Source organism: Podarcis melisellensis, assembly GCF_964234715.1.
Source record: "Podarcis melisellensis genome assembly, chromosome: 5".
NCBI lineage: Eukaryota > Metazoa > Chordata > Lepidosauria > Squamata > Lacertidae > Podarcis > Podarcis melisellensis.
Genome location: NC_138537.1, coordinates 36,056,688 through 36,076,195, shown reverse-complemented (window position 1 = coordinate 36,076,195; position 19,508 = coordinate 36,056,688). Strand labels below are relative to the sequence as shown.

At 38.8% G+C, this 19,508-nt stretch overlaps 1 protein-coding gene across 2 annotated transcripts in view; it reads right to left on the bottom strand.

Annotated features, from left to right (window-relative positions):
* Positions 1-2,250: 2,250 nt before the first annotated feature.
* The window catches only part of PAK2 (p21 (RAC1) activated kinase 2), a 44,882-nt gene continuing 27,624 nt past the window's right edge, over positions 2,251-19,508 (bottom strand). For both annotated transcript variants that reach the window (XM_081910469.1, XM_081910468.1), the window contains 13 exons: positions 18,347-18,447; positions 17,810-17,960; positions 16,552-16,583; positions 15,478-15,576; positions 14,774-14,903; positions 13,498-13,561; positions 12,640-12,688; positions 11,330-11,442; positions 10,226-10,343; positions 9,072-9,171; positions 7,088-7,284; positions 6,790-6,927; positions 2,251-5,980 (listed from right to left, as the gene is read on the bottom strand). In XM_081910469.1, the coding sequence (XP_081766595.1) occupies positions 5,894-5,980; positions 6,790-6,927; positions 7,088-7,284; positions 9,072-9,171; positions 10,226-10,343; positions 11,330-11,442; positions 12,640-12,688; positions 13,498-13,561; positions 14,774-14,903; positions 15,478-15,576; positions 16,552-16,583; positions 17,810-17,960; positions 18,347-18,447 (1,379 nt within the window). In that variant the 3' untranslated portion in view covers positions 2,251-5,893. The remainder of the gene's footprint in view (positions 5,981-6,789; positions 6,928-7,087; positions 7,285-9,071; positions 9,172-10,225; positions 10,344-11,329; positions 11,443-12,639; positions 12,689-13,497; positions 13,562-14,773; positions 14,904-15,477; positions 15,577-16,551; positions 16,584-17,809; positions 17,961-18,346; positions 18,448-19,508) is intronic.

Below are 19,508 nucleotides of genomic sequence, written 5' to 3'. Positions count from 1 at the left end.
CTACCTCGATTAAAGTCAGTGGAGGCGGGTCTATTAGGGCAACAAGGGCTTAGCCCTACCATGTAAATTATCACACAATTTTTAAGAGACTTTCCATCAAAATCTCAAAGCCACTTTTCTATGAATCTCCAGTTCTCTGGTCAATCAGTTTTCTGCATCACCCAGATTCTCAAAGCAAAAAAAGCACTGCTATGACCAGAAAGCTCCATCCATTTATCACCAAGCAGGAATAAAACATGATAGTAAATCTGAATAATAATAATAATAATAATAATAATAATAATAATAATAATAATAAATTGTCCAGTAGCACCTTAGAGACCAACTAAGTTTGTTCTGGGTATAAGTTTTTGTGTGCATGCACACTTCTTCAGATACCTTCAGATATCTGTATGTTAATGGAGCTACTAGCTCTTAGCCCTAGTTGTGCAGTTCTCCTCTCCCTCCTGGATGGCAATCCAGCCACATTAGCAGGTTACTTTTCTGATAAATCCAGGAGCCAATGTTCTGAGCATGCTCAGAACTACTTCCTTAAAGGCTACACTTAACACAGTAGCCAAGCTCAGAGAATCCAGCTTCCCGTTTGATTCTTTATTGCCCTTTTCAGGATTCTGTTTGTAAAGCAATTAGATTGGTTTGCTATTTTTTATTTATACATTTTTTTTAATGGATGGAGATGGAGACAATTTACTTTTCAAAAAGTGTGTCTGCCACATTTCCTGTAGCAGTTAACCTCATTAGAAGCTGATGGCGTTAAGATCACATAATAATGCTAAAAAGAGGGGGAAGAGGATAGAAGGAAAAAGGCAGCAGGCAAGCTTTCTTTCTTTAGGTGCATGGTAGGACTTTTTTTTTTTTTTTAGCTATCACTGGATGCTGTGTGACTTGTAATTTGTTTGTAAAACTTGGACTGGAACTGCTCTAGGCTCTGGTGAAGTAGAACGCATAAAACACTGGATTCCCATAACATTACATAAATTCCCTTAACATTACAGTGACTACTATATACTGGTGCTAGAACCACTTGTTTTGGGGTGGTGTCCCTTGGCATTTTGGTAAAAGAATGGCAGTAACTCCATGTATCACATGACTGACACAGGCAATGAAGGGTTGTATCTAAAGCGGGTCCTTAGTCATGTTCAACGATTTCAGTGGGGCTACTGTAAGTAGGATTAGCATTGGATACAACCCAGTGAGTTTATATTTTAACTGAAGTTACTTGTGGTGGAATCATTTTATTAAATATAAACAGATTCCTCATTGGGAAGGCAAATGCACTCTGGGCAGGCTTGTTCAATTTATTTCTGAGGATCAACACTGTAGGAGCCATATCCAACTGTATAATCTCTGCACACTCAATTATGAATCAAGTACAGTGGTACCTCAGGTTAAGTACTTAATTCGTTCCGGAGGTCCGTTCTTAACCTGAAACTGTTCTTAACCTGAAGCACCACTTTAGCTAATGGGGCCTCCTGCTGCCGCTGCGCCGCCAGTGCATGATTTCTGTTCTCATCCTGAAGCAAAGTTCTTAACCTGAAGCACTATTTCTGGGTTAGTGGAGTCTGTAACCGTCTGTAAGCGTATGTAACCAGAAGCGTATGTAACCCGAGGTACCACTAACTGGTGTTGGTTTGCAGACCTATCCAGTGTAAATCCAGAAAGAGGACAAAAGTCTAAGCAGGCCTGGGGTAATCACATGGTGTTTTATCTTTTCTGACATCTTGAGCTGGTCCCAGGGTACTAGATACAATGGACACTCCTGATTCTTAACAAAACTGACAGTATCCAGAGGCAAAGGTGTGTGGTTGACTCTGTGAACCTTAACAATAGGATCATGCACAAAACACTGTAATCAAGTTCTAATTTTAAGCACATCTGCAAAATATCTAAGTCGCCAAACAGATGGCTAAAATTCATCTCCATAAAGTACCCATTAAGGGCTTTTTATACAGATGCCTAAGAACCAATTTGATCCATCAACTTGTATAACAAACCTAAACAGCACAAAAAACATGGAGCGAAATGTTCACGGCTGTTTTTACAGAATTGTTTTGAAAACAGTGCTCAGAAAGGAAAAGATGCAGCTGCTCGCTGGGTGTTACAAAAGCTTTGAAGACAAATGATAACTAAGCTGCAAGTCTACATCAAATGAACCATCACACTATATAGTACGAAACAAAAATTGTCCCTATTAACTCAAGTAAGCCTCTCTATTGGGGGAGGGTGGGAGAGAGAATGAGAACCATCAAGCATTTTAGAAATGTTTATTTCTAGCCCTGAAAGAACAAAGTCATTAAACATAGTCAAATACAGTAGTTAATATTGCAGTAACAATTAAATAACAGAATGGGATTAAATTAAACAAAAGGCAACAAAATCTGAAGACAGGGAGAAAAAAACTGAAAGCTTGCACTACTTTCATTTCCATCTGATGAAGTGAGAGAAAGGGAACAAAGAGAAGGAAACAATTTCAAGAAGATGTACTTAATTCCAGCTACGAAGACAAAGAAATTCTGTAACTCTTAACAGCAGAGTTTAATTTACTCCAAACTACTCCAGAGAACACATATGGTGATTGCTTAAGTTAATCAGTTATATTCTCAAGTTGTTAATGTCTCCGTTCAAACCAGCAAATGCTAAACTTATTTGTGGTAAGTAGTCGTGTCTATTTCAACTGGATTTTTTTGCCGGGGGGGGGGCAGAATTGGGAACTCCTCATTCCAGGTAAGCCTGCTTTCATGGAATGAGATACCCTTCTCTCCTCCTTGTAGATTCACACCAATAACCATAATGTGCCATTGCAAACATGCCCAACACTCAAAGACTGATTCAGCCAAGAACTTGGGGGGGGGGCATTTTTTGTAAGCCCAGACTGAATATTGAAGCTATGAAGTGGTTGCCCTGAACACTTCAATACATGCTCAGCTACGACCATTTCAAACTCTACAAAACAGCAATGCATTGAACTGGGATCTGGTACGATGCTGGAGTATTCAGGATACTGTTTGAACAGCTTAACATCTAATCTAAGATGACTGTGTGAGTAAGCCATGAGTAACTATGTGAATCGATCAATATTTATTCACACTGGTGCCTGGATATTTGGTTAAGGCATCTTTAGCAGGAAGAGCAGTTAGGAGTCAATAACCTATGCAATCTTATGCTGAGTGTTCTTACTCCTGTGCTCATAAGCTATATTTCCGTGCCCAGAAGATACAATCTTGAACATTCAAACCAAACATTAGAGGGCACAGGGAGAAAAAGACTGCCACTTTCCCACTTCTACACCAAGCTTTAAGACATTGGCAATACATGTTCAGTCCTTGTACCATACTAACCACATGCATCGCTGTACAATAATCAGGAACTTCCTGATGGCTCTCATTAAACACAGAGTTCCCATTCAGTTTATGTCTGCTTCTATCCCTAACCCTTTATTGCAATAGTGGACAGGGAAATTAGATGAACGCACTGCCGTAGTCCAAAGCTGCTATACGTAAGAGCACCCATGCAGACATGCTGTGATAGTACTCATGATCATGACTGGCACAAGAGTTGCCAGTGGGTCCTGCTTCAGCAAGTCCTGAGCCAACCCAAATTGTAAGCAACTTTTAAAGGAGGATTTGAGAACCCTCATGATGAGGCAGTCAACTACTCATCTAAGATAATTTTTAATCACATTGAAAATCAGTAAATTATGCTTTTTGTTTATTTCAGAAGTGTTACCTTTAATTGCTACCATAAAAACACCAACATACACTTATCGCACAGCAGGAGTCATGGGTTCCACATATTCCATTGCCAGCAACAGACGACAGCTCAAAGGTAAGAAAAGGTAACTGTAGAGAATACTTTAAATCTCTTTGTTTGACTCACATAAACCAAATTTAAGAGCATGGCTATTCTATACTTTATAGTAACTGTATTGCAAGTTATGGCCAGAGGAAGAACACCACCTAAAATACCACTCAGACCAGGACACCACATTTCTTGGACTAAACCAAAACACATTCAAAATGCTCTGAAAGCAACTGGGCTGCTTTGTTACAGTTTTCAAATTAATACTTCTCATAGGACACAGGACTGGAGTATGGCACTGCTTTCATCAACATTAATAAGGCATTTGTTGGTACAGAGCAGGGTGCAAGAAGCTCCAAGATCTGAGGGAATGGAGCCCTTTGTGATGCAATGACTCAGAACCCAGAATTTTGCAAACCTGTTCATAAAACCCAGCAGAAATTAAGCCCTTATGTCAACACATATTAATATTGTTCACAGGTAAGAAACAGGCTTTTCATTGACCATCAGGCATTAAAGGCATTAAAGACTGCCTCTTAAGCTAGGGTTTTAAAACGTTCTCCCAAGAATACCATGTAGGAATGCGACAAAGCTATAGCACCAAATTAGTAAGTCTGTTATGTTACTGTTTGGCACATCACTTGGCAATTCTTGATAAAGAGCTGCACATAAAACACAGTGCTTGTAGAAGGCTGATGTGACTGAAGAATCCCCACGGTGCACCTGACCACCTCAACCAGAACTTCAATTCCTCTACAGCTCCAATTACTTTTTCATTTAGGGAGGCACTTTATCTTGTGTTTGTCTTCAGCCATAACAGTTGGCAAGTCTTTCAAGAGAACCATGAGAAGGCAAGGTTCTGCAGCCACTCACAAGCCAATTCAAATAATGTTGAATCTAGACTACTTTGCCATCTCCAATTGTTTGTCTCCACAGAATAGCACTTTTGGTGTTCAGAAGATTCAGTTGGCTGAATTATACAAAAAGTCTTGGATCTTCTATTTTTGAAAATCTTCTGGGTCTTTGTTAGTAGAAATGGTGAAGATATACATTTTTATACATATAAAAAGGAAGAGAGCTCTAATACTTAATCCTGACAGCTCCAAAGTTGCTTTGGAGGGGAAATGTACAACATATACAAAAGGTACTTAAGACAAAGAAGAGCAATTTAAAAATTCAGAAGGCACCAGCATAAAGCCCAAAGCCCAAGTCAGAACATGGATACAACACTTTGCTATAAAACCACACACTTTCAAGACATCCCTTTAAAATGTTACCAACAAGCCTACACAGGCAAGGAAGGAATGGAAGACAAGTCACAGGGATGGAGTTCTCTCCCCGAGCCCACCAGGGATGGTTTGAGCATTAACCAAGAAAAGAAAAGCAACACTTTTATCCTCTTCCCCACATGTATTCAATCTCCTAAATTCAGAGGCATCTTTCCCTTATGTTAAAAAGTCCATGCAACAAAATTATGTATCAGACGTTGCTGAACCTTCTTCTTCCCCTCTACTCATGTTCTTCTGTCTTAAAGAACAGTCATTGGAAAAAAACTACAGTTCTTAGGTAGCTGGGTGGTTAATGCTACAATACAGTTATAGCTAAATTGTATGCTAAGAGATAGGTGAATAAAAGGAATTTTCACATTTCTACCATATCTGCCTTTTAGTAACTCAGATGTTGCAATATTTTGAATGACTGACAAATGGAAGGGGGGGGGAGGTCAGCAGATCAAAGTTATGCCTCCCTCCAAAAGCTTGAATCTGTTGTTCAAGTATTGAAAGTGCCCAACAGAGCACAATGAATGGGATCTGGTACAGCAAAGTCATTAAAAAAAACACCTCCCAGGCATAGGAAAATACATCGGAGTTGTCTGCAAAAGTGGTGAAAAGGCCAGTGATTCAGTTCACAACTTCTTCCAGAAGAGTTCACTACTACCACCACCATTTTTTCTTCTCTTGTGTCTTCCAGGTGAGAGATTTTTTTTTCCCTTTTGCAGACGTTCAACCTCCCTAACAAGAGCAACAATTTATATATTATGAAAAACTTTAAAAACAAAAATAAAACAAAAATGATGAAGGCCACAGCAGCAATGCTAACGGTTACTCTTCATTGCTTCTTTGGCTGCTAGGATCAACGGCGTCAAGCTTGACAAAGGTTTGGCCAGTTTCAGGAAAGGATGCTATCAGAAAAGAAAAGAAACAACCTTTTAATGAAAGAACACTTAAAAGGAAACTCCAGCAGCAGCATTTTGAGTCATACACTTAGCAAACAATGCAAAGGAGAGATGACCCGGGAGATAGGTTACCACTGTGCTTAGGTCATACTGAAATATGATCAGTATTAGTGGGTGGTATTCAGCTAAGTCTTACTCAGAGTAGAGCTATTAAAATTAACTTACCAATGGTCATTGCCTTCAACAGGTCTACTCTGAGTAAAACTTAGCTGAATCCTTAGTCAATCATTTGCAATTATTATTATCATTACTACTACTACTACTTTCTTTTACTACTACTACTACTACTACTACTACTACTACTTTTTTAAAGTTGTCCAGGGAACATGCATTGATGAGTGGTCATATAAATCTACTAATAAAATTTTAAGATGTGCAAAGATACTAGGTTGGATTCAGCTATCCCGGTGCACTAACAGAAGCCAGTTAAAAGCCTCCTGCTGGCCCAACAGGACTCCTTCCCTTCTCCCAATGTAATCTATAAGAGTCAGGAGAACCCCCAGAACAATGCAGCAGGGCAGGGAGAAGGGAGACTCTTCCACCTGGCAAAGAGAGAATGCTTGTGCTGACAGAACCACTGTATTAACATAATGTGGAATTCGACCATTCTTTTTTACCTTTATGTTCCCCGTTCTATCTCATTTTTTTTCCTGAATTTGTTCATCATATATCAGTCTTCCTTTACAGTAGCTTGACTTGTCAACAGAAAGCACTGCCTACAACTGATGCCATTTGCAAGATACCAGCAGCTTTACCTGTAACAGTTCTTTGGCTGACCCTCTTTTCTCTACATCCATTTCCAAACAACTATTTAGAAAGTCACGAAATATTGGGGACAATTTCTCTGGGTTCTGCAATTCTGGAGTGCCGTTTGTTGCTATTAAATATAATGCCTGCAAGAACGAACAAACAAACATTGGCATTATGAAAAACAAAAATGTGGTTTAAATCAGAACTGAAAAGGACCTGAAAAATCATTCAAAATTTGTGGGTTTTTACTGTGTTTTGCTATGTTCCAGGGAATCGAGAGTATCTTGAAAACTTATGCCTTACCCTCAAAGGGTTTTCATTGAGATATGGGGGCTCGCCTTCGACCATTTCAATAGCCATGATACCCAGGGACCAGATATCCACTTTGGGGCCATAGGCCTTTCGTGTGACCACTTCAGGAGCCATCCAATAAGGTGTTCCAACCATAGTACTACGTTTGCTCTGTTCTGGAGTAATCTGTGCACAGAAACCAAAATCAGCTACAAAAAAAGAAGAAAAGAGTGCAGTTATTGGAAAGTTAAATTAGTAGTAAGTTCTACACTTTGGGTGTATCCCTGTTATCCAATTATGCTTCCAGAAAAAGCTACAGGTGTCTCAGTGCCCACACGATGCTCCTTAAACACACACCCCCCCCACTGAAGGCATCCTTTTAGCAACGGAATCCACCACCAACAGTGGTGCAGTTCATTCTACCACTTATTAAAACACATGTAGCAGAATGAGGTGGTAGAGTGGACTGTACTACTTTAAATTGTGGGTAGCAGATTCCATATTTGAAATAACCCCCTGCATTTTTTTCTTTTAAAGCCTAATACATTAAAGACACAGTAGCAACAAGCTAGAAGACAAGTTCTAGCCCAGACCACTCCATGTGTGCTAGTTTTGTACTTGGCAGGAACCTTCACGAAGGGGGACACTCACAAACGTAACCTCCGCACACACCTGCAGTGAGAAATGGTTTGGCTCATTCTACCACTTCATAGATTTACCATCTTATTTATACCTCACACTATTGCACATTCAGCCCAGCCATGTTCTTTCTGCTGCTGCTGCAACACGATGCAGTGAAGGAATTCAGAGCTCAAATGATCAACTATCGCAAAAGACATGGGACTTGTGAAAAAAGGATCTCATTTTAGTGCAAGCCCCCACCCTCAGTGAAGTTTTAAACTTATAAGACACAATTTTAATGGAATCTGTGGAGTTATTGACTAAGCTCATAAATCTATGATACAGCATATTTGTTTTACTAATCTATTATTGCAGCGCACGAGTTAAAATTACTCAAGGCAGCTGTTGCAGTATTTAATATTCTGTACTTCTGGTTTCTTAATTATCCCAACCTTGAGCCTTAGCTTTTGTACTCAAATCTAATTTTAAACTGAAGCGGAAGAGAAGAATGCTACTGAGGACTCTGGCCAACTGAACAATTTCAAGGTTAGTCTAATCAAGACTGCCATCTGCTGGTTTAAAAAAATGCAAACTTGCAGAGTGTGTGCAAAACCAGGGGTCAACAAGCTTTTTCAGCAGGGAGCCGGTCCACTGTCCCTCAGACCTTGTGGGGGGGCCAGGCTATATATGGACACATTCTACTCATGTAAAAACACGCTGATTCCCAGACGTCCGCGGGCCGGATTTAGAAGGCGATTGGGCCGGATCCGGCCCCAGGGCCTTAGTTTGCCTACCCATGTGCTAAACAATGCAGACTGTAATGGTAAGCTGCTTTACATTTATAAATGGAATCTGTTGTTTAGTTTAAAGGCAAACAGGTACTCTGCCATAGCATCCACAGCCTTTACTCTTATCTAAATGACACAAGAACCCAGGAGTCCATGAAAATGCAATTAAATACTTCCAAAACCATATTGTGGGCATTGGGTGGAGTAAGGCGTGTGTAAGCTCATGCATGTGGCACTAAACCATGGTTTAACATTATGTGTGAATCAGTCCATTGTGTCAGTTTCAAAACAAGCCAATTTCAAACCATGGGTTATGAAGTTGGCTTATAACGTACTTTATACTGCAATCTGATCTATACATGCAAAAATATTTATGTGGCTTCCAAATAATATATTCCCCCTGTCTTCTCAGCCACATAGCCACTCTAGTGGCAAAGATTTGTTGAGCCCAGAATTATATTTGGCACTGCAGCTATTACACTAAAAATCATACCAGTGAATTTTGCTGCAAAACGTATGTGCAAAGTAACACCACCCAACTGTTCAGCCACATATTTCATGTTTGGAAGTAACTGACATGCACTTACTCAGTTTAACTGATCCATCCATTCCCAATAGTACATTGTCACTTTTAATATCTCTGTGGATAACCTGATTGGCATGTAGGAATTCCAATGCCTGCAAACACTGTAAGGAAACAATGGAAGGGATATTGTCTAGACATGTTCAAAATTCACATTGGCTAGAGACAGTTTAGTAACCTCAAACTATTTTTTACTCACCAGGTAACAAATGATTTGTATAGTCTAGCAATTTTAAAAATCATGTTCCATATTTACAATCTTAACAAGTTTAATACACACAATATGTCCATGATATAAATCTTCACTCTTTTTTAATATCAAAAGAGTTTCCAGCTAAAAACATCAAACAAAACCGTTAATAAACATTGACATAATTAAGGTCAATCCACTGTCTTTCAGTGAAAGGTCTTTCATATGCTTACTTCAGAAGGAAGCATGTTCATAGTACAGAAAAATACGGTGCCTTTCCAGTGGTCTATAAAATAATGTGCAATGAAGCACCCTCTATCTCAAAACTTGATTTATGCTGTCTTCCTTCTCTTTATCCAATACACTTGGTTAACTTTTGTCAATTGTGCCATTTGCCAGACTTTGCTTAGTCATTCTCTTCTTTAAAAAGATGAAAGAACTAATCGCCAGCTGAAATCTCTGCTGAACCTTCTCCGTAGTTTTTGCAGTTCATTAATCTCGCAACAGTAACCTAACCATAGCTGCCTCCACCAGAATCATCATCAAACTACTAACCTCTGTTTTTATGGAGAGTGCTACTGCATCCAGTATGAGTTAAATCCCTACAAGCGGATCAGCAGCTGCTCTTCTCCAACACTGTTATATATGTGTTCAAATCTTTTTCTTCTGTGAAGAGCATTTCATTATGTAAGCCCTCCCATGGTCTGAACTGGTACAGACTAGATACAGGGATGCCACCTCAGTGAAAACTAGATAGTGTGTACTCTTAAAATGTTGTGGTTTGTATCTCAGAAGATGAAAAGCCTTGCATGGCCACTGCTACTTCACAAGGCTCAAACCCAAATGCTGGGCGACAGGCTTCCAACTCCCAGCCTTGATGAACCTGCCTCAGTAATGTAAATGCAATTATAATAAAAGTCAATTAGCTAAGGGAAGCAAATTTCCTCTTTCTTCAATCAATCACCTACCTCTCGACAGACAGCGGCAATCTGTGCCTCATCCATGCAAGTCTCCGTAACAACATCTGTGAGGGATCCACCAGCCAGATATTCCATTATGACAAACAATTCGTCTTCCATTAGGAAACTGAAGGCAGAAATTGATTAAGTTCAAACATAACAAATTATTGAGACAAAATAATTATTACTATTATTATTACAACTTTATGTATCACCATGTACAACACAATCTCAATGTGATTTACATCACAGAAAATATACAAAAATATTTATTGAAACTATTTATAATCAGCCCTTCACTTGAAGGTATCAGGCTATCCAAACCAAAAACAAAATGATGAAAAACAAAATGCAGAATAGTTGGAAAGACCAGAAAAAATATACAGTGACACCTCAGTTGTCGAATGTAATCCGTTCCAGAAGACCGTTTGACCTCTGAAACATTCAACAACCGAGGCTCCATTGCCGGTTGGTAAAATCCATTTAACAAATGGAGAAACACGCCTCAGAAGCAGTTAGACTTCCAAGGCATGTTTGAAAATGGAAGCATTCACTTCCGGGTTGCCAGCGTTCAAAAGCCGAAATGTTCGACTTCCAAAGTGTTTGCCAACCAAGGTTCCACTGTATATGGAAAAGATCCAAAATTGAAGCAATATTTGCAGCAGGAAGGTCTGTGTGCATGTTTCCAGGAACATCAGTCTTGTATCAGACACTTCCCTTGTCTACAAAATATAGGTCTGGTACATCCATGAAGTTATTAATATATAAAATGCCTCTATTATATGGAATTCTTAAGAGGCTGAACTGATAACCTGACTTATGACAACAAATGATACTGGGAATAAGGAGTTATTTCAGGCTATATTACAGAAGTATCAGATATTTCAATGTGAACTGTACCTCAGGAGAGAGGCTAGTCTACTATGTATTGCATATTTATCCCACCCTTCTTCCAAAGACTCAGAGAAGCACCCTGGTCTCTAAAAATTTGCAAGAGATAGAAAAAAGGCAAAAGCGATTTGTCCAAGGATGTGAACTTCACAACCTAGTAAGGTGTTGTACTTGGGTTTTCACATCCAAACTTTCTAGCTGCTATAGCATGTGTTTTGTTACCTGTCCAAAAAGTTGACTATGTTTGGGTTCTTCAGCTCTTTCATTACCAGGATCTCATTGATAATTAACTCCTTCTTGGGTTGTTTCTGAAGATTTATCTGTTTAATAGCAACCTAAAAGGGTAAAAAGGGATTCAACAGAAGTTTATATTCAAAGAAAGACAATTGTAGTATTAACATTTTCTAATGTTACAATAAAAAGGCAAATGGGTAGTTTCTTTACACTCCTTTTCCTGAGACAACCATTTGGTTGCCGTTGACAGATCAACTGATCCAAGGAACTAACATAATCCTCACAGACAAAAGTTGGCAGGACATTTTGGCAGCAAAAGAAATGTTCACTAACAACAAAGTCTGAAACTACAAGAGCCAAGAATGTGCAGGGGTGAACATAAGGTAGTTTTATTGCATTCAGAAGAATGAAATAAAAACAGCAGCAACAAGACTACACAATTAAGCCTGATAATATGTAATGCTGTGGTTGGAAGTGTAATATTTGGAAGAAAGGAAGTATCTATGATGTGTAATGGGCCCAGTACTAAAATTAGCTCTTATAGTTGGAATCTGAAACAAGGGCACCAGGCAGCCAAAAAAGAGGTATAGTGGTGTGTGTCCATTTTTTCTCACCCCAAAAATGGGGTCTACAGTAGTTGACACCAATTTTGATTCACATTTATTTTCAAGAAACTCAGTTTTCCACATTTTAAAAGTCATTATTTCAGTTCTTACTAATTATGGACTAACAGTGACAGATAAGGCTCTATTGCAAAAGAAAAAGAAAGCGCTAGCTCTCCCACAAACTTGGGAAAGGGGCAGCTCTCACAAACATCGTAGTCACAAATGAAGGCAGCATAACAAATTATAAATTATAATTTAACTCTTTAAACAGAAGCAGCTTTCTATGATAAAAACATAGGAGAGTTTAATTAACAACTTAACTTCCTTTTGGAATTTTGAACAGCCTTCCCAAATGTGGTGCCCTCCAGATGTTATGGACCATAACCCCATCAGTCCTAGACAGCATTCAGGGATGATGTGAGTTGTAGTTCAGAAGATATGGAAGCCACTTGGTTGCCAAAGGCTGATTTAGAACCAATTCCATGTATTTGATTTTTGCAAAATGTTTTTTTAAAATTTATCATCTGATTCTACAGTACAAAGCAATTACTTCTGCACACAGCTATGAGGAATTCACTATTGGGAGATGAGTCTTTTTTTTAAAAAAGCCCAACCAAACCAAAGCACAGTAACATTTGATTTGACCACTCTAAGAAGAAAATTCAAAGGTGGTAGAAGGTATATTGTTCCTACCTCCTGTCCTGTTGCTACATCAATGGCAATGAAAACTGTACCCGAAGCCCTATGAAAAGAAAATACACAATTCTATTAACATTCACATCTCTAATGCATACGTGCATGAACAGGTAAAGAGGCTGCACTAACTTCCACTGTACTTTGTTTTTATTCCAGTTCTAGGTTAAAAAAATAAGAATAAGATCAATGCCTATACAGTCATACCTCATGTTACAGACGCTTTACGTTATGTGTTTTCGGGTTATGGACCACAGGAAACCCGGAAGTACCGGAACAGGTTACTTCTGGGTTTCGCCGCTTGCGCATGCACAGAAGCACTAAATTGCACTTTGTGCGTGCGCAGAAGTGCCAAATCACACCAGCACCAGTGCAGACGCGGCACTTCAGGATATGAACGCTGCAGGTTGCGGACGTGCCTCCGACACGGATTATGTCCGCGACCTGAGGTTCCACTGTAAAATAAGGAATAGGAAAAGCAAGACCTTCCTTTTAACGGAGCAGTTTGCAATATTATCTAGATACAGACTACTAGTCAGATAACTGATGCTTAAGATAAGTTAATTCCATACTTCATTGCCCCAGTAACAGTCCAAAGATAGACAACAAATAAATGGCAAGCTGACTGGAATTCTTTTTCAAATGTTCCTCCTCATCCCATAAAGTAAAGGGTAAGTAGCAAAGCACTCAAAATAATTGTTTCAAAATTTCCACTTCTGCTGGAGGTTTGCATCTGGTTGTTGTTATTATGTATACTAATCTATTGTTGATACTTCTGGTTTTGTAAACAGAAACCAAATGCCAAATAAGACAAAGAAAACGGTACTTCCACTAACTCATTTCATAGTCAGTACTCACCCCTGTCCTATTTTTTCATATCTTGTATATTTTTTCTTGGGATCTCCTATACTCACAATAGTTCCTAAAAAGAAAATTCCATGTGGAGTATTATAAACCAACTAAGATGCACTATTGACTTTCGTTGGAAAGCTAATACATAACATTTCAATCAATAAAACACTGATTCAGTTCCTAAGTTGTTCCTCTGTTCAATTAAAGGGGGGTGAGGACTTTCATCAACTCCCTTTTCAACCTGATGCCTCCCGAGCCATCCCATATCCCACATCATATTTCAAGGACACGCCAAACCTCAGGAGCAAACTTTCAGGAGGGTACAGGAGGCAACAGAAGGAAGGAGGAAGCAGGAAAACCTTGTTCCATGAATGCAAAGTGTTCCGTTCACAGAAGGAAAGTTAAGATCCACACCATTTTATCTTCTTCAATGATGTAGCAGTGATCTAAACCTTTACAAGAACCTAAATTGTACATATAACTCATGGCATATATTGCTTCATTATGATTAGCAGGTGTAATTACGAGCATTCGGAAGTCAGTTTTTGCTTACTATACTGATGACAATGGAATTAGTATGAGCAACATATACATGCCTAGAAGATTATTGAAATGCTGAAACTTCTATAAAATCCCACAACTATTCTCACAAATCAAACCACTTCACGCAAGTTATCATTTTAAACAGACGAAGACTCTTCATGATCATCTCAAGACACTGCTCTAAGCAGCTACCAAACATAGTGTAACAAAATATTGATAAAAGTTTTTCCATTAAATACTCACACTTTCAAAAGACAACATAATACTGTATGAGTATTTTGGATAGTAAAAGCAGTTTTCAACGTAGTACAGACAGCCACTTTTTTATTACTTTCTAAAACACTGTCATATCTTGTCCCTATCTTAGATAGGAAGAGCTGTACCTATATAGGTCTATTCATACAAAAGTGTTTGCTTCCTGTGAAAAATAATGTGAGAACAGTGCAAACACAGGATATGCTCCTTAACAATGCATCAGCTATAAGTTCCTGCTTCAGCATTTCCTCAGCTCCTGGATTGCTAGCTAGCAATAACAATGCTCACACCATTCACACAATGCCTCTTTTCAAGAGAATCTGCTCACAATTCCTACAAAGGGGTGAAAAGTTGTCAAAATAAGGTTAAATACAGTGTGTGACTAGAAGGGTCAATGGCTGATTCACCATACAGAATACTCAGTACATATGACTTTGGGCTAATCATACCCCTAGTAAAGTGCTGACTTAGAATTTCAACTTACGCAGCTTTTCCGTGATTTCTTCATCTGACATCTTAACTTTCTTCTTCTGCTTATCTGCTGATTTAGCAACTGTGTCACCCGTGTCACCAGAAGGTGCTGGGATGGGATCTATTACGGATCGCGTATAAATCTGCAAGGAAATGTCATAATTATAAAGCCATTATATTACTGTTAACAAATCTCTTTTCAAGTTGAAACTGCCACAAATACTTAACATCTCTCATGCAAGATTTATGGCTATCCTTTTAGTCAATGTGGCTCCACAGCTACTACAGCCTATAGGCTGATATGAATAGCTATAGGTTTTTGTAGCATTAGGGACTTAGTTACAACAACTGACCCAACTGACTACTGTATATTACAGTAGCATACAGTTGTATGAATCCTTTATAGAACTAAGCTCTAAATGGAGTATGGTAGATAAGAACTTTCCTAAACAATTTTGGAAATTACAGTAACATTCCCTTGTATACAACTACTAAAGCATTCTTTTCAAACTCAGAAACAACTATTTAAGCCAAGCTCTCACTGCACAAGTAATGCTGTTTCAAAGTAAAAGCCAGTCGCCCGCTCTAATAGGAAACTGAAGTGGGGAGTATCGATAAGAGATGGAACGAGAGTGGAAGCACTGAACAACAAGAGGCAGGTATCTGCAGACTGGTAAGTTATGGACAGAAACTATTAGGTGAAATAAAACGACTCACTGATTTTGTATGATCTGGTCGTGGGGCGATAACTGGAGGTGCCACTTCGTCATCATCTTCCTCTTCAGGTGCTGCAGGCTCTGACCCTTTTGCATTGGGCTAGAAGTTTTGAGGGGTTTTTTAAAAAAAGAAAAGAAAGAAGTAAAAGAAATTAAGCCCTTCTATAGAACATTTAGAAAGTTCACTATAAGGAAGTATACAAAACTATAAGATCAGAATAGTATGGAGTGGGAAACTATTTTTTCTGTTGAGAGTTGCATTGCCTCTGAACTAATCTATTGAGGGTGGAATACCTGCAGTAGGTGGGGCCAAAGCCACCACTTCTCTCTTTTCTACTTTGTACAACAGACTGCTAGGAGAGAGGCAGATCACTCTTGCCAGGGGTCTGAACTGATTGCTTGCAGAGGCCTTTTAAAATTAGGCTAGGAGTTGAATGCAGCCCTATAGCCACAGTTAGTCTATCCTGATAAGAGCATTTCAAGCAGCTCCTCACTGCTACTGCCTTTGAACTCCCTCCACCCACTCCCCAACTTCTCTGTGGAGTGAATAAAGGATATAATCTCTCCCCCTTCCCTATGGGCTTTTGCAGGAGGCAGTAACAACAGCACACGGAGCCAGCAAAAGCACTGGCCAAAGAAGCCGAACTCAAAAGGACAGAAAATAACCTCTCGATGGTCAAAATGAGGAAGGAAAGGAGAAGCAATGTTCTGGTGCACACTGGACCGGGTGGGGGGGGGGTCTTGCTATTGGCAAGCAAGACAGTGGATATATGGAACTTTGGTTTTGATACAACAGCAGCCTCTGAACTTCTCAAACCACGTGACAAGTGACGTCATAAATTACAGGAGTGAACCAAGAAAGAATCCATTCTACTGATGTAGCCAGCTTTAATTTTATTTTTTAAAAAAAGTCAGGTGAAGCTCTCTGGTGACTCATACCTCCAACCAGACAATAGTTGAAAAAGCAAAGCTTGAAAGCTACTGCATCTCACTAGGCTTGATTCACATCAAGAACTGAAATAGAGCAGTGTGAATACTTCTGAGAAATGTAAGGAATGTAATAAAGCACACTTACTGCTGGTGCTCCTGAGGGGAATCCATCTTTGTCTAAAAAAAGAGTAATTTGAAAATTTAACCAACAGAAACACCATAAAATTTTAAGGCATTTTACAATAGGAGTAACAATGATAAATGAAAAGTATTGGGGTCTTTCTATAGGAGAGATTGAAATGTGAGTTAAGAACTCTATTCTTCTTTCATGCTCTCAGTAGAATAGGTTCACTTTTTTAAAAACCTAGCTTTCTAGATAAATGTGGATATAATTGGTGCCTCTACATAAACAGAAAGTCAATACCAAAACTGTTACATCAAAACTAAGGATATTCTGGAAAAACAAAGTTGTATATGTGTAGGTAAACCCAAACTTGTTGACCCTTAACTAATGTGAATTCAAACTCCAAATTAAGGGAGGCCAAGTCTTCATCTCATTTTGGTATTATACGCCTTATTTGTCTGTTTTTTTAATTTACATGTTCACATTTGATGTTAGTTCGCAGTACTTTTGTGAGCCTATGTTAAAACTGTGTGATATCAAATTCATTAGTAATGTGAGAATATTCCAACTATTCTGAAAATCTGTCCTCATCAAATACAGAGAATACCTGAAAGTATCAAGTAGCATATGGGTTCTATCCAACTCAACACACTCAGAGCAGAGTGAAATGCGTAAACTTGACTAACTGCCCTGATTTTTATGGGTTAACTTTGAGAATGACTTAGGGTTGTATCCAACTATGTCTGCCTGAAAGCTTAGTTAATGAGCTTTAGAATTTCAAGACCCTTCCCCCTCAATTTTGTACAAAGGCTCACTACAATTCCCCACTCTACTATTAATGACAACGTATCAATATATACAATGATTCCTGCAAGTTTTTTACAGCCCTTCTTCTAAACCTCCATCCTTTGAGAATCAATTGTGTATAACTCAGTTTAACTTTCTACAAAAAACAAAAAACCTAAGAATACAAAGATAGGGATCGTAGACTCAAAAATGTTTAAGAAAATGAATGCATATTATTTATTCTTTCATGATCAAGTACTTCAAATAAACTTCTTTTAACTATTTAAACTAAAGGGGCAGCAATGGATCTTATCCATCATTAGAATTTTGGCTTACTGAAAGCTGGTGCCCCACACTGCCATTTCTCCAAAGCACTATACATTGAAGAGTTTCACTGCAAACTGCTTCTTCATTTTAGAAGCAAATTCTTTAACGCTTCTCAAGAACAATCTGAGGCTCCCCCTGAATTTTCCCACAGTATTCTAAAGATTACCTGTAGCAGAAAAACTCAAATATTTCTGTCTTGCTGTGTCTTTAGAATCATAGAACTTCAGCACATCAAGGACAGCCTGAGGATTCTTCTTCTGTTCTAGCTTGGTTATATTTGACGTCTGTAGCAGCCGAGCCCACTGCTCTGGCATTCCCTAGGAAAAGAATATAAAATTACATCTAAAGTATAACACCCACAAGTTTAAATAATTCATATAGACACACGACAAAATCACTATTTCAACATCCTACAGAAAATACAATGAAACAAGTCAGCATAATTTCATAAAGCGGTCCAGTTTGTTGTTATACTGAGAAACAGTATTTTGCAATATAACATCTATTTTAAGTTAAATTTACCCCATTTCCTTATTTCAGTTTTCTACAGCTTTCCTATTGGTGCAACAGGAGAAATATGTATTGAGAATGTTTTTCGGTGATGAAATACACTGGTAACAACAGTGCTTAAAAAGAAAATATTATATTTCTGATCAACCATAAGTTAGTACACACTGAACAGAGAGAAGCTTGGCATACTTACAGTGAATTCTCCTGTAACTGCATCAAAGCCAACATGAATGGTATGTTCAAAGTCTGATGGGGGAGAGATTTCAGGCCTTTCTTTTTCCTTTTTCCTACTCCCTACAAGAACAACAGAATAGTCAGCCTAGGAAAACAGCTGTAAAACAGCTCTTTTAAAATTTAGTAAACCTAGCCAGCAAATATTCTTTAAACATAACTCTTAGGTGCACAAATATGCCCCATGATTCTAGTAACCAGGATGTCTTGAAACAGACATGTAACAAATTTCAGCTAAGTCATGTAAGAAGGAAACTCAAACACCCATCCTGGCACTCACTAAGCCCCCCAGCCTCTCTCAATTTTTTTATTTTAATTGAGGGCATTTGGTTATTTGCAGGAAGGGGCTGCCTGCTTTTTTGGGTCTGCATTTCTTGCTTGGTAGGGTGAAGGCATTTTACCTAGATTTTCCTGCATCTTTGTGTTTGCAATTCAAACTGGAAAATGACCATTTGAAACTAGTTTCTGCATGTTGGCTCTATAACATTGTACTTGTGTGAGCTAAGTACATTTGCAACCTATATTTTTCACCTCACGTCTAAGCTTACAATTAGGTGGGCAGTTAAAGACTATAACGAAGATTACGATGTAAGCATTTTCATTTCCCCCGGCCATTTTCTCCAAAACATTTGCCTAATTTTCTCAAATCCTCCAAACTTTCAAAACATTAAAGCTGCACAAGTCTGTAACACAGCTCTACTAATTTTAGTCAAAAGTGGGCTTAGTGAAATTTACAGGACAATCCTAACCATGTCTACTCGGAGGTGAGTCCTGTTAAATTCAACAGGGCTTGCTCCTAGACGAGTGGGATTAGGATTGCACTCGTGACAGTAGGAAATACTGCGCTAGATGGGCCTATAGTCTGACTTCAGGTATTAAATTTAACAAAGATGAATCCAGGGAGGATTGCCTCCAGTCAACTAGACAAGAGTGTACGGTATGTTCAGTTGCGTTGTAATTCCCATTCCCTCGTAAAAAGGAGGGCGATTCTCCATTTCATAGGCTACATACCAGTCTGTTTCTCTCTGCCTCCCAGAGAAGGGAGAGGAAGAGAAAACATAGCTCCAATGTGCTGCCTCCAGGTAGACCTCTGTCACAGGACTCTATTTGGATCTACCCTGGCT